Here is a 14,234-nt window from a genome sequence, read left to right as displayed (position 1 = left end):
CCCCCCACAGCCACTCAGTCGACCCGTAAACACCCTGATGTCCCCAGACGCCCCTCTCCCGATCGCCTAACACCCTACGCCCTCCAGACGCGCCCCCGCCCCGGCCTGGCTCTCCGTCAACCTCCCACCCAGGCCCCCAACGCCTCATGCCTGTCTGACGCCACCAGTCTGGGGCCCCCGACCCCCCGCACCCCTCGGGGCCCCCGGCCCCGCACCTCTCTGCCAGCACCGCCCCCACCCACTCCCCTCAGTCCCCTTTGGTTCCCACCCCCGGCCGCCCGCGCTCGGCCGCGCCCCCTCTAGCACTCCGACCCTCCGCACCCCCGGGCTCGCCTCCCCCCGGCGGCCCTTGGCCCCGCCCATTGGCCCCAGCCCCCATCGCCCCAGCACCCAGACCAGCCCAGGCCTGGGCAGCGCCCCCAGCTGGCGCAACCCTGCCGGCGCCCCGGGACACGTGCCTCCGGCTCCGGGACCCCCGCCTGGGGTCCTGCGCCCCCCTCCCCGCCCCCAGCCGCGGCCGCCGCGCCTCGGGAACCAGGCTCGGGCGCCCGGCCCCGCCCCCACCGCGCCAATTGGCCGCCGCTCCTGCGACTGCAGCAGCCATTGGTCCGTGCGCACATCCGTCTCGGGAGCAAGCACCACCTCCTTCCTGCTTGTTTCCGCGGGGCGTTCTTAAAGGGGCAGAAGCTGCAGCGCCACCCGGAGCGGGGGCGGGGGCGGAAGCGGGGGCGGGGGCGGGGGCGGAAGCGGGGGCAGGGGCCGGGGTCTCCGGACTGGAGTCTCTTCGCCAATCCGCGCCGCGCTGCCTATCGGGACTCACCGTTCCCGTGTGAGCTTCACCTTGCTCATCTGCGAAATGGGGATAAACACTCCCGTCCACGCACTCTCACCTTGGGGGGCTTTGGGGAGGACAGCCCTAAAAGGTATTTCCTTAAGGAGCTCAGACTTGACCGTCAGTGCAGCTCTGGGACTGCTGGATAACCCACCCTTAAGCCCTAATTAAAGATGTGGACCCAAGGTCTCGAGGGGAAGCGATCACCCAAGGGCACACAGAACCCCCGCGCCTCGCGTGGTCGGTCTAATCCCCGAAAGGTTGTCTTTTGCATAGAGAAGAAACTCAATTAATGGTTAGGTGAGCGACTGAGCAAGCAGGGCTGCTGGAAAGAGTTTCTCCTCCCTGCACCCTCTGCCAGAGGGTGATAAGGTACCCATGGCCTCGGGAGAAGGTGGCAGCTTCGATTAGTTGGGTTTTTATGGATCTTGTTTTGAAAAGGGGGAGGACACTTACTCTTCCCTCTTTCTATTTTATTTCCTTCCCAGGAGTTACCCATTTACAGAATGATCTCGTTCATTCTTTTGCTTCTCTCCCTTTATCCCACTCTGCTCCATCCTGGAAAGAATTTTGCCTGTTTTGTCCCCACTGCATCCTTGAGTGATGCCTAGCACCTACGGTATGGGAGTTCAATAAATGAATAATTGAAAGAATGAATGAATGAACAAACGAATGAGTCACTGCCTATTGGAGGTAGCTAACACTGGAGTAGGTAACTGGTTTTGGAAGTAACTAACTTTTCAGACTGGTGCTCCTTCCAAGGTCACCTCCTACAGGAAGCTCTCCCTGACCTCCCCAGGGCAAAGCCTGATTGGCTGTCCTTTTAGCTTGATGAACCTTCACTTCATAACTGATTTTATGTCTGTGCCATTATTTGACTTACCTCTGCTTTGCCCACTAGATTGGAAAAACCCCATAGTCTGGGAAGGGTCTGTTTGTCATTGTTTTAACACTGGAGCCTACACAGTGACTGGCACAAAAGGAGAGGAGGTGGGGGGAATTCAGGGAAATCACTGTGGTTGGAAGGAAGGCAGGCTAGCCAGCCAGAGAGGTGCTAGGCTGGTGAAGATATGTGAGAAATATCCTGGGAAAGAACATCAAATAACCCCTGGGCCAGTGCTGGTTCTGAGGGACTTGGACTACTCCCTGTCCATCTCTGAACCTCAGTGTTTTCATCTGCACAGTGGAGTCTCTTACCAATCCAGCCCCACCTCTGTTATAAGGGTTGGAAGAACTATAATAAACAACAATGATACTAATAAGTAAATAACTAAGTTAAATACAAACTGATAACAGCAACTATTGCAACACTAATAGTAATGGCCGACACTCATCAGAGGTGAAGGCAAACATTCACATGTATTTAATCCTCGCATCAGCCTTATGAAACAAATGCTCTGATATTTGGAGACCATGTCATTGACTGCATGGTATTGTGATTGTCAGTTTCCTGGTGAACTAGACTTTTTATTGTTATGATGTGCTCCTCTTTATTTCAATGTTTCTTGCCTTGGATGGACTTTGTCTGATATTAAGATGGCACATCTGTTGTCTTTTGGCTCATTTTTTTATTTTTATTTTTTTATTTTATTTTTTTGAGATTTTATTTATTTATTTGACAGAGAGAGAGTTAGCAAGAACAGGAACACAAGCAGGGGGAGTGGGAGAGGGAGAGGCAGACTCCCCACTGAGCAGGGAGCCCGATGTGGGGCTCAATCCCAGGACCCTAGGATCATGACCTGAGCTGAAGGCAGACGCTTAACGGCTGAGCCACCCCGGCGCCCCATTGGCTCATTTTTTTAAAGATTATATTTATTTATTTGTCAGAGAGAGAGAGAGCGCACAGCGGGGGGGTAGCAGGCAGAGGGAGAAGCAGGCTCCCTGCTGAGCAAGGAGCCCAACACGGAACTCGATCCCAGGACACCCGGGACCATGACCCCAGCCAAAGGCAGATGCCCAACTGACTGAGCCACCCAGGCGTCCCTTGGCTCATTTTTTAAATGCACCATCCTTTTGCAACCTTTACCTTCCATCTCTCTGTATCCTTACGTTGTATGTGTGTCTGTTGTAAGCAGCACAGAATTGAGTTTTGCTTTTTGATCTAGTCTGCCCATTTTTGTCTTTTAACTGGGGCATTTGGCCTATTTACATTTAATATAATTATGGACCTATTTGGACTTAAATTTGACTTCCTGTGTGTTTTTTCTCTGACTCACCTGCTCTGTGCTCCTTTTCTCTCTCTCTTCTTGCCTTCTTTAGGATGGGATGCATGTTTTTTGGTAAGACTATCCTCATCTTACAGATGGGGAAACTGAGGCACAAAGAAATTGCCTTGTTCAAGGTCACAGTGATGAAAAACAATATAGGTCAGGTCTCTTCCCCTATTGAGCTTTTATTTCACCTAGGGAGCTGGATATTGCACAATGATTCAGGTAAGTACCTAACTGCAGCTGTGATAAGCACTAAATAGGAAATAAAACTTAAAAAGTGGCAGAGAGTGGCACCTGGGTGGCTCAGTCGTTAAGCGTCTGCCTTCGGCTCAGGTCATGATCCTAGGGTCCTGGGATCAAGCCCCGCATCAGGCTCCAGCCCCGCGTCGGGCTCCCTGCTCCGCAGGGAGCCTGCTTCTCCCTCTCCCACTCCCCCTGCTTGTGTTCTCTCTCTCGCTGTGTCTCTCTCTGTCAAAAAAAAAGAAAAAAAAAAGTGGCAGAGAGCGGCTTCCAGTCTCCAGACTTGGGCCTCCCCCAACAACGTCCCCATCACTAGTCTGAGTGTTCCCATCACTTTTCACCCTCTCCCTTGAACACAAAAAGCAGAAAAATATTTTCTTGTCTCTACTCCACTCTTCACAAAACATTCGGGGCCAACCAAGTCCCTTTTAGCCTTGACTTGAAGCCCTCATCCCTTCCAGGACCCTCATAAATGTTTCCAGGCTCCCAACAGAACCCAAGGGACCCATTGAAAAGCTTGGTTTTTCCAGCCTGGGCCTCTTCTGCTGCAGTCTGCAGACAAGAGCCATGGTTCCCAGCTTTCCCCACCCAGGCTCTTCCCTCAGCACTGGCTGCTGCCTGACTCACAGAGCTCCACAATTCTTCCAGAAATCAAATGCACGCTGTGTGCTTTCCCACCATCCTGCCTTTGCTCCTGTGATTCTCTCAGTCCTGAATGATCGTCAGCACTGAGAAAACTCCTAATCCTATCCCAAAACCCCATCCAGATGTACCTGCTTCCTTGCCCCCAAATGAATCCTCATACCCCACTCTTCAGGTTCCTCCAGGCTTGCATCTCTCCTCTCTGTAGCCCTGCATTGTTCCCTTTGGTACTGGGATTATCTGTGTCAGACCCTGTCTTCTTTCATCCTCCAGGGCTAGGCAGGGACTAAGTACTCTCTGGATCCCCACAATATGGGCCACATCCAGAGGAAGTGCCTAGAGGGTTTACTGAACAATTTTTAAAACTTCTGAACTAAATATATAAGAATCCTGTTCCTCATTAACTTTTCAATGAATGAAGGCAACAGAATCTGGGAATAATAATACTTTGCCCTCAGTTTATGGAGGGCTTATAGTGGGCCAAGCCTTATTGTAAGGAATTAATCTGTATGATTTTATAAGGCTAAGCCATTTGCCCAAGTCCACTCAGCTAGGATGTGACAGAGCTGGAATTAGAACTCAGGTTTGTCCAATTTCAGGGCTCCTAAAGAGTCTTCCATGTACCCAAGGGCATGGGTGTATCTTCCAAGCTGTCAACCACATTAAGAGGCAGATGCCGTGATCACTCATAGTTAATAAACTGAGACCTAGAAAAATTAGATGCATAATATATAACATATACACATCATAAGACCTCAATAACTAATGATAATTGCTAACATTTATTGAGCAAGTACTATTTGCCGTTTTGTTCATGCATTTAACTTGAATTACCTCACTTAAAGTGCATCTTTGTATCATTATGAAGTCATGGTTTTCAGTGTATATAAAAGAGAACAGATATAGAAGTAAATATAAATGTGTATGCATTGGTTAGTATACATATCAGTATTTTCTAACTCTTACTGCTGAGAGGATCTCTGAGCAATGATACCCCAGTAGCAGTGAGCACACCCAGCAGCCAGATCTTAGTTTCTCAAGACCATTCTCCAAGAAAAGGAACCAGGCTCCTTGGAGAAATAGCTGATTCCAGGGATATTCCAAACCAAGCATGGAACATCTTGTAGTGCTAAAAGTAAGGAAGTTCTCAGAGAAAGATGAAGACATATATTTTTTAAGATTTTATTTATTTATTTGACAGAGAGAGACAGCGAGAGAGGGAGCACAAGCAGGCAGAGTGGGAGACGGAGAAGCAGGCTTCCCGCCGAGCAGGGAGCCTGATGCGGGGCTCGATCCCAGGACCCTGAGATCATGACCTGAGCCAAAGGCAATTGCAGGCGCCCCGATGAAGACATATTTTTAAAAAAAAATTTTTTTTTTCGAAGGGAAAGGGAGAGAATCTCAAGCAGACTCCCTACTGAGCATGGAGCCCTATCCCATGACCCTGACATCACGACCTGAGCTGAAATCAAGAGTCGGATACTTAACCGACTGAGCCACCCAGGTGCCCCAAAGATGGAGACATATTAAAAGAACATAGAAGCTAACCTAAATTGGCAGCAAAGTAAGTAATGAATTAATTGTAGGGGCGCTGGCTGGCTCAGTCCATAGAGCATGTGACTCTTGATCTCAGGTTGTGAGTTCAAGTCCCATGTTGGGCACGAAGCCTACATAAAAAAAAGAAGAAAAAAAGAAATTATTGTAACCCACAGAATAAAATAAATGCTCATGAGTTCATAGTGATATAAATACTTGAATAAATGCATAACTAGAGAAGAATGGACAGCTCTTTACAATAGAATTCCAATTAATAATTAATTAATAAACAGAAAATCACCGTAGTAATTTTTGCTGGCAAGAGCCATGGATGGATACTAAAACTAGTGGGTGAATATATGTTTAAAAAAAAAAAGCAGGGCACCTGGGTGGCTCAGTCAATTAAGGGTCTGCCTTTGGCTTTGGTCAAGATCCCAGAATCCTGGGATGGAGCCTGCTTCTCCTTTTCCCTCTGCCCCTCTCCCTCTCCCCACCCCCACCCCCGCTTGTGCTCTCTGGCTCTATCTCTCTGTCAAATAAATAAATAAAATCTTAAAAAAAAATAATTAAAAAAAAAAAAAAGCTAGGGTATTTGCATGGTCTCTTAAGGTATCTCCCCATAAACTACTTATTGCAAAGGGGAAAAGGAACTTAACAGTTGAGAAACTGGCAGACACTGCCTTAAGCAAGTAACCAAAGTCAACATCACCAATAATGAGACACAGTAGTATCCTGTGACTCCAGATATGACGTATTGAGAAGGACACAACATCACTTCTGTGGGATTCCTGCCAAAAGTGAGAAACTTCAGTCTAATCATGAGGAAACATTGGACAAACCCATATTGATGAGTTGTCTACAAAACCAGCACTGATCTTCAAAAGTATTAAGGTCATAAAAGATTAGGAAAGACTGAGGAACTGTCACCAAGTGGAGACTAAGGATACATGACTAAACGTAACACGGGATCCTTCCTGGATGGGATCCTGGACAAGAGAAAGGTCACCAAAAGCGAAGCAAGGACTGGATGAATCTGATTCCCAACCTAGAAAACAGGATGTCTGGCTCTGGGTCAACCACAGGCCACTTGAGCACTGCATGACCTTGAGGGAATAACCTGCCCCTGCTGAACCTCAGTCTTACCATCTACTAAGTAGGACGCCTTTTAGAGTCCCCCGCCCCCTTCAGGGCTGTGGCCCATCTCGGGCCTTGGAAACCACGCAGGCGCGAGAGGGACTGCTTGATTGGCTATTCGTTGTGACGCGCTGGCCAACGGTAGCAGCACCTAAGCCCCACCCCTTCCTGCCGCGCCTCCTAGCACGCACATCGGCCCCGTGCACGTCGCCTACACGCGGGGTCGCACGTATGGTGCGTGGTGACGTTGTGGCGGCGCGGGCGCCATCCCGGAAGCGCGAGCAAGGCCGCCAGATGTGCAGGTGCTGCTGCCACCGACGCCGGGGCCGAGTTCGGGGTGGGGCTGGGGACGCCGGGGCCTCTGGGGAGCCGGGCCGGGTCGGGCGCGGCCCCTGGGCTGTCGCGGGGTGGGACGCGCCGCTGGCCACATCTGGGCACCATTTCTGCGTCCAGGCCTCAGTTTCCCCGACCGCGCAGTGTATTCGCCGGTGGCGCTACGGGCCGGTTCCGGATCCGGGGCGCGGGAGCTGGGGCCGCCTATGTTCAGGCTGTGCAGTGTCACCCGGAACCAGGCATTGCCCTCTTTGGGCCTCAGTTTCCCCGCTTTGCAGGGGCGGGGCGTGAGGGGGTATGCGAGTCCTACCTCACTCGCGGGTTTTGCTGAGCTTAGGCCGCCAGATTAAATCCTGCGTCGATAACTGGGTGGAATCCTGGCACCTCCGCCTTGCCGTGTGACCTTGGGTAACGGAGCCCACCCCTGTGAGCCTTAGTTGCCCTTGGAGATGATATTGTTTGCCTCATAGGGATGACTGGGGATTAAATGAAGTGCTGTACAAGTGGTTGCTCTTGTTCTTGGAAGTACCAGGGAGCCCCTTGCTAAAATGCTGGTTCCCGGGACCCGCCCTAGGACTTCATAGTCCCCCTGGAGAAACAGTCTGCTCTGAGCCCAGCTCCTTTATCACTGTTGGTTTCAGTCCTCACAGATAGCGCTGTGAGATTCTGATTGTTATTCTCATTTTCTGGATGAGAAAACTGATTCAGGGAGGTGAGGGGACTCTCCCAAGATCACACAGCCTCCCTCTCTGCGTGTTTCCCTCATAAATATATTTGGAGCAGGTGGTCATTTCCACCTTGTATGTGGGCCAGACTAGCTGTTGGGGAAGTCTTCCTGAGAAAGGCAGCTGGGTGGAGAGTGTGCCTTGAATCCCTCGGCCCTCACATCTGGGAGCCAGAGAAAGGAAAGAGCCCTCCTTTGAAGTAGAACCGTTTTCCACAGGTCCAAATCTTGCGCCTGCCAAGCACTAGCTGTGGGGCTTCCTGCCAGAGGAGTCTGCCCTTTGAGCCCAAGTATCCTCTTTATACATGATCACACTTCTTTGGAAATGTGGATACTGTGGGTGTTGGTATCTGGCACATAGTAGGAACTCAGTAAACATGTGGTTATTGGGTGGGGGGAACTTCACCAGGTGTGGCAGTTTATTTCCAGAAGGCACATAGGGGCTGCAAATGACTTTTGGCCTCCATGCTTTTTGGGGAGAAAAATACAAGCTGCTATTTGTAAATGAGGCCATTTCTCACACTCACACACACACACACACGCACACATCCGTCCACGTTTCTGTGTTTTTTTCCTGGAAAAATTCAGAAGTCTGGCAGAAGTCAGTTGCTGTAAGAAGCAGCTGTCCCGGCATAGGTGGGCACTGAACATCTGTTCAGATTCACAGCTTTGTGGATCCTGTAGACTGGGCATTTGAGTTGTGACTTAGGTTTACTGGCTCTGTGGCAATGGTCCAGCTCCTCAGTTTCTGAGTCTGTTTCCTAACACGTAATTAAGGATAACAGTTCTCAGTGTATGAAGCTTAGTGGTTTGGTTGCATATAGTAAGTGCTCAATAAAGAGGAGGGTGGATCAAGTGGGCTCTGAAAGCCCTTCCTGGTCCTGCATGTGAATCTCAACCAGTTGCAACTGGGCCTTTCTATTGGCAATTAAATATGTGGACCTTAGAGCCAAGCTATGTCAGGATTCCGGGTTTTGCCTGACACCGCCCCCCTCCTACCCCCCGGAGGGTGAGTGCTGAACCTGTGGCCCCCTCCTGCCCTGGCATGGTCTAGGAGGCCCCCACCCACCATGATAGTCATCTGTCTAGCCACAGAGCCATCTAGGTTGCAGGGGCCCACAGCCTGACTGAAAATTTTGGCTTTAATTGGCTAATACGAGTCTACTGTCAGAGCTGAGTTTGAAAGCCACCAAGCTAAGTTTTGGTGATCCCTTGCTGTGAGCCAGGTTCTGGGCTGGGCTCTGGAGGCAGAGACATGCTTCTGTTCTCTTGGAGCTGACATTGCTTTGGGAGTGACAGGCAAAAAAGTCAACTGATTGGGCGCCTGGGTGGCTCAGTCAGTTAAGGTTCAACTCTTGGTTTCAGTTCAGGTCATGATCTTGGGGTCATGGGATCGAGCCCGGGGTCAGGCTCTGCACTCAGCAGGGAGTCTGCTGGAGATTCTCTCCCTCTGCCTCTCTCTCCACCCCTCCCCACTACTTGTGTGTGTGCACACACACTCTCTAAGAAATAAATCTAAAAAAAAAAAAAGGTCAACTGATAACTAAGATAATTTCAGGAAAGGATGAGCCAATGAAGCAGTAAGACAAAGTGCTAAAAGTGACTGGTGTAGGGGATAGTCATCAAAGATCTCTTGGGAGAGAAGGTAGTGGAGGTGGTGATGATTTGAGAGGGCAGTCATGCATGTGGGGACAGCAGGTGCAAAAGCCCTATGGTGGGATGAGCAAAGTCAGGGGGATGTGGGTGGAGGCTGGCAGATCTGTGCAGGTGGAAGGTGGCCATGGGGACTTGGGCCCATGGAGACTGGGGGCCACAGAGGTGGGTGGGTGATGGGATTCTGATGTGCTTGATGCAATTTACAAATACGTCCTTCCAGCACCCCTGAATTCTCAGGATGACAAAGCTGAGGCTCAGGTGGTATGACTGACTTCTGGTCATGGGGCCCGGGGTTCCCAGCCCCTCCTTTCTGCCCCACCTACCCCACTGCCTGGTGTAGACTGAAGACTCCCTGCCTGCCTGTTTCAGGCAGCGGAGGAGGAGGAAGAGATGGACCCCCCGGACTCGGCCTCGAGGGTCTTCTGCAGCCGCATCCTGAGCATGGTGAACACAGATGACGTCAACGCTATCATCCTGGCTCAGAAGAACATGTGAGTGGTGGCCAAGAGCTGTGGGCCCCGGGCGTGGGAAGGAATCTACCCGCTGGCTAGCATTCTTGCCCTGCCCGCCCTTACCCTGGGCCCACACTGGTGATAAAATGAAGGAAATGAGCAAATCTGCCGGCTTGCTCCAAAGTAAAATTCCTTCCTGGTCTGGAGGCGAGGCCTTGGCACAGGAAGCAGGGCTTTGGGGTGGTTTTGCAGCTGTGGATGGCTTGGCAGGGGCCGCAGCAGCTCCTATCCCAGGGCCTGGGGTGAGGAGTTGGGATAGGAAGGGACTGTAGGAGGGGATTTAAGGAAGCCAGTGAGCTGGTCCCCGTTAGGAGCCTGGTCTCTCAGAGCCTAGGCTGTCTCTGCAGAGTATATGGTCTTTTGGAGGGGCCATCAACAGCCTTTGCCCTCCTTGGGGCTTGGCACTGTGACCACCACAACCTCACCCTAATTCCAGCCTGCTCTGTGGGGAAGAAAATCTTACACAATCTTGGGGTGGAAGCCCAGTCTCCTGTGGCTTTATATTTGTGTATTTAAGACAAAGCTCTTCCTTCCATTTATGACACAGCACAGACCTGATACCCTTCCATCTCTCATCCTGTGATGGGGGTACTGGGTTTGTCTGGGTCAGATTTAGGCCTGGCCTGGTGAACTCCCACAATGAGGGGAGACAAAACCAGACACAGACCTTCCTGGCCTCAGGGTGTCAGGGCTGGGCCAGAGGAATAACCTGGGTCTAGAGAGTCAGGGGATTCAGAGTCTGCTTGAGGGAGGGAGTAAAGGCTACTTGGGTAGGGTTTTGAAGGTTGAATAGGAGTTTGCTAGATGGCTCAAACAGCAGGTAGAGTTCTGCAGGGCAAGGGAACAACACACGCAAAGGTCATGGAACAGGAAGGGGCTTAGCATGATTAGTTTGTAGGGCATGGCCATTTTGTAGTGCATGGTTTGTAGGGCTGGTACCTTTTGTCTGCTGCCAGGCTGGACCGGTTTGAGAAGACCAACGAGATGCTGCTGAATTTCAACAACCTGTCGAGCGCCCGCCTGCAGCAAATGAGTGAGCGCTTCCTGCACCACACAAGGACCCTGGTGGAGATGAAGCGGGACCTGGACAGCATCTTCCGCAGGATCAGGTGGGTCCTCAGCCCCTCCAGCCTCTACCTCCCTCTCTGAGCCTCAGGTTCCTCCCCTCTTCAATAAGGACCATCCACTCCACATAACAGAGCAATGGGGAGATTCAGCTCATTTGTTTTATGAGGCTTCAGCGCTCACTTAGCATCTGAGAAGATCCGAACTTTGGGATGACAGATCTTGAAGTTTCTGAATTTCCGTTTTATTTATCTTTCCAAAAATGCAACATAGCACCAGATGCATAATGCAAAAGGCAGGCAAGTGCAGCCCGGGAAAGGCAAGCCTCTGGTCCTCCAGTCCCCAACCCATGAGGAGGCATATGAGATTGCTGGGTTTTGGGGGTCCCTTCTGAGCTGTTTTCTGTGAGGACAGAGAAGAATGCTCAAGTCCCCGAGCACGCACCCGGGCCGGAGTGAGCCAGAGCGGCAGCCGTCGTTCCCGCTGACAGAGCTGCTTCCCCCGGGGGGGCATCCGCACCCACTGGCAGACTCAGGAGCAGAAATCATGAGACAGGCCAATTCAGTCCTTTATAAAAGCACATCTTTTCTGGGGTGTCTCATCAGGCTGGTTGCCCAGGCATGGTGTTGGGGGTGAGCAGGAACCCCAAGCGTTGGCACCCTTTGTGCGTATCTGTGTGACCCAGGAAGAAGATAGTTGCTTCTGCCCCGTTGCCCTGTGGGCAGGGACCCAGCAGTGGTGATACTTCTGGGGGGCACTGGTTGGCCATAGTCAAGGATGAGACTTGACTATCATTCTTTGTAAACCCCTTTATCATTCTTTGTAAACATGACTTCATGACTTTGGGGAAAAAAGGAAAAACACCTGGATAAAAATGAAGCGGGCCTTTCTCTGTGAACATCGGTTTAACGTGTGCAAGTACCCAGTGTCTGGGTGTGGCTTAGCCACGCCTGGCCCCCACACAGACACTCTCATCCGCCAATGGGGGACAGGCTGGGACAAGTCACCCAGAGGAGTGACTGCCGAGGAGGTGGTGAGGAAGCTTCCTAGAAGGTTATCTGGGCAGAGGGGGGTTAGACCTAGGAAGGGCATGGCAGGTAGAGGGCCCAGCCCGACTCAGCACCGAGGACACGCACAAGCTCTGTGAGAGTTGGGTGGCTGCCATCTGCCCTAGGGGTGAGAGATTTGCTGGGCTGAGCACATGGGCCTCCCTTCAGCCCAGGAGCAGAGAGTGACAAGCGGTGTGTGTGTGCAGGGAGTTCCCATCCCCCACCCACTTGGAGCTGGCAGCAAGGGTTCCTGGCGTGCACCAGGCCCAGCCTGTCTGCTTGGCAGGTTCAGCCCTGTATGCCTTCCCTTCCCCCACAGGACGCTGAAAGGGAAGCTGGCCAGGCAGCACCCGGAGGCCTTCAGCCGTAAGTGTCACCCAGGGCTCCTGTGCCCCACATCTGGCCTCTGCACCCGCGGATGTCAGTACCCTCAGCCCAGGGCTGGCTGACCCTGATCCCGGGCCCTGGTGGGCAGTAGATGCAGAGAGATCTGGTGCAGGGAGCAGGGGCGGGGGTGCTTGGCTGGTCTTGGCAACCTGTAGAGCAGGTGCTGGGACCAGGATCCCCCCCGGGGGGAGGTTACACAGGGGAGTGTGTGTAAGAACAATGACAGTCCTTGCCCAAGGGGATGTAACATAGCCCTATGAGCCAGGCTCTTACCTATAACCACCCATGAAGTGGGGGCTGTGAGTATCCCATTTCATATAGGGGGAAACTGTAGCCCAAAGGAGCAGTGACTTCTCAGAGGAAGTGCAGCATCTCCCATGCTGAGCCTCAGTTTGCCCCCTCTGCCAAATGGGCCAACATTTTCCCACCCCAAGGCCGCTAACAACCATAGGCACAAAGGCAATGCTGTCGGGGCGCCTGGCTGGCTCAGTCAGTAGAGCATGCAACTCTTGATCTTGGGGGTGTGAATTCAAGCCCCACGTTGAGTGTAGAGCTTACTTTAAAAAAAAAAAAAAAAAAAGGCAATGCTGTCATCAGGCCTGGTTTGTAGAGCAGAATGCTGAGGCAAGGGTGGTGAGAGGCCTGGCCCCAGCAACACAGTCAAGAGGGCAGAGCCAGGCTCAGGCTCACCCCAAGGGCCCATGTTGGCTTGACCCCAGCGAAGCCAGGTCCTGGCTGTACCTTGAAGGAAAACCTCTCACCTGCCTGGGCTCAGTTTCCTCGTCTGTAAAATGGGCCACATTATGCCCTGTGGGGTGGCAGGGGAGCGGTCAGGGGTCATAGGCCCAGGTACTCTCTCATCACAGTGTCCACCACAGTGACTAAGCCAACTCCTGGCTTTCATCCCCCAGACATCCCAGAGGCATCCCTCCTGGAGGACGAGGATGAAGACCCCATCCCACCCAGCACCACAACCACCATTGCCACCTCGGAACAGAGCACGGGCTCTTGTGACACCAGCCCTGACACTGTCTCACCCTCCCTCAGCCCCGGCTTCGAGGACCTCTCCCATGTCGGGTCCAGCTCCCCTGCCATCAATGGCCGGAGCCAGACGGATGATGAGGAGACACCGGGCGAGTAACACTACTCCCTGGTGCCCCGAGGGGTCTCAGGGCAGTGGCACTCCCCTGGTGTCTGAGGTGGCAGCAGGTAACCCTGCCTGGAGATCAGCAGCTTCGCCACCCTGTTCTGTCACCCAGGGCTCCCTGGGGGACCTGGCTCCCTCTGGGGGTGTGGAATTCCTAGGGGGTCTGTCATTCCTACTTCTTCCTCATTGAGAACATCTGTCTTTTGCAGACCCCTCTGCCAGGCCAGGGGATGACCAGCTCAGCTGGAGTTGTTGGGCTGGGTGTGAGGGAGCTTTTCCAGAGCCAAGCTTGAGGTCTGCTAAAGGCTCCCAAAGACCAGAGCCAGATTGCCCCTGCCCCAGTGCCCCAGTCGAGACCTCCTCAAAGCAGACCAGCACTGTCTGTCTGAGTTCACCCCAGCCCATCCCTGCACCTACCAATTCTGGTCTCCCTGTCCCTTCTTCCAACAAAAGTATTGAATACTGTCTCCAATAGGTATCTCAAGGAGGTTTCTGAGACAATTGTAGAAGCCTCAAGATGGAGGCTGGCCATTCAGCCGCAAGCCTGATAAAGCCTGTGTTTCTCTGACCAGAGGTGTGAACCTTGAAGGCCCAGCAGGCCTCTCCCAGGGCCTCCGTGGAGCAAGCTGAGCCACCTTGGAAAACAGAGTTAAACGGAATATTTTTGTACCCGATGTATACAGATGCTATTGGGAAGTTATCAATAAAGACTCTGTTACTAAAAAGGGAAGGGTGTACTTAGCAGTGGCTTCCTTCCATCCTTGGGC

General features: G+C 52.3%; 2 protein-coding genes across 4 annotated transcripts in view; one reads left to right on the top strand and one right to left on the bottom strand.

Annotated features, from left to right (window-relative positions):
- Positions 1 to 555, bottom strand: part of FKBP8 (FKBP prolyl isomerase 8) — a 10,077-nt gene extending 9,522 nt beyond the window's left edge. For both annotated transcript variants that reach the window (XM_044917451.1, XM_044917455.1), the window contains exon 1: positions 459 to 555. The gene's annotated coding sequence lies outside the window, so the exon portion shown is untranslated. The remainder of the gene's footprint in view (positions 1 to 458) is intronic.
- A 6,231-nt stretch (positions 556 to 6,786) lies between these two features.
- KXD1 (KxDL motif containing 1) lies at positions 6,787 to 14,197 on the top strand. Of its 2 annotated transcripts, none has more exons than XM_021683251.1 (5): positions 6,787 to 6,896; positions 9,648 to 9,798; positions 10,776 to 10,928; positions 12,253 to 12,299; positions 13,232 to 14,197. In XM_021683251.1, the coding sequence occupies exons 2-5, from the start codon at positions 9,698 to 9,700 to the stop codon at positions 13,459 to 13,461; spliced, it is 531 nt and encodes a 176-aa protein (XP_021538926.1). In that variant the 5' UTR covers positions 6,787 to 6,896; positions 9,648 to 9,697; the 3' UTR covers positions 13,462 to 14,197. The 2 variants fall into 2 exon arrangements, with proteins under 2 accessions (XP_021538926.1, XP_021538925.1); XM_021683250.1 differs by having other exon boundaries at positions 6,788 to 6,896; positions 9,677 to 9,798.
- The last annotated feature ends 37 nt before the right edge of the window (positions 14,198 to 14,234 follow it).

Source organism: Neomonachus schauinslandi, chromosome 1 (assembly GCF_002201575.2).
Source record: "Neomonachus schauinslandi chromosome 1, ASM220157v2, whole genome shotgun sequence".
NCBI classification, from domain to species: Eukaryota; Metazoa; Chordata; class Mammalia; order Carnivora; family Phocidae; genus Neomonachus; species Neomonachus schauinslandi.
Note: the sequence above shows the minus strand (reverse complement) of the source record. Positions and strands in the feature narration are given on the sequence as shown.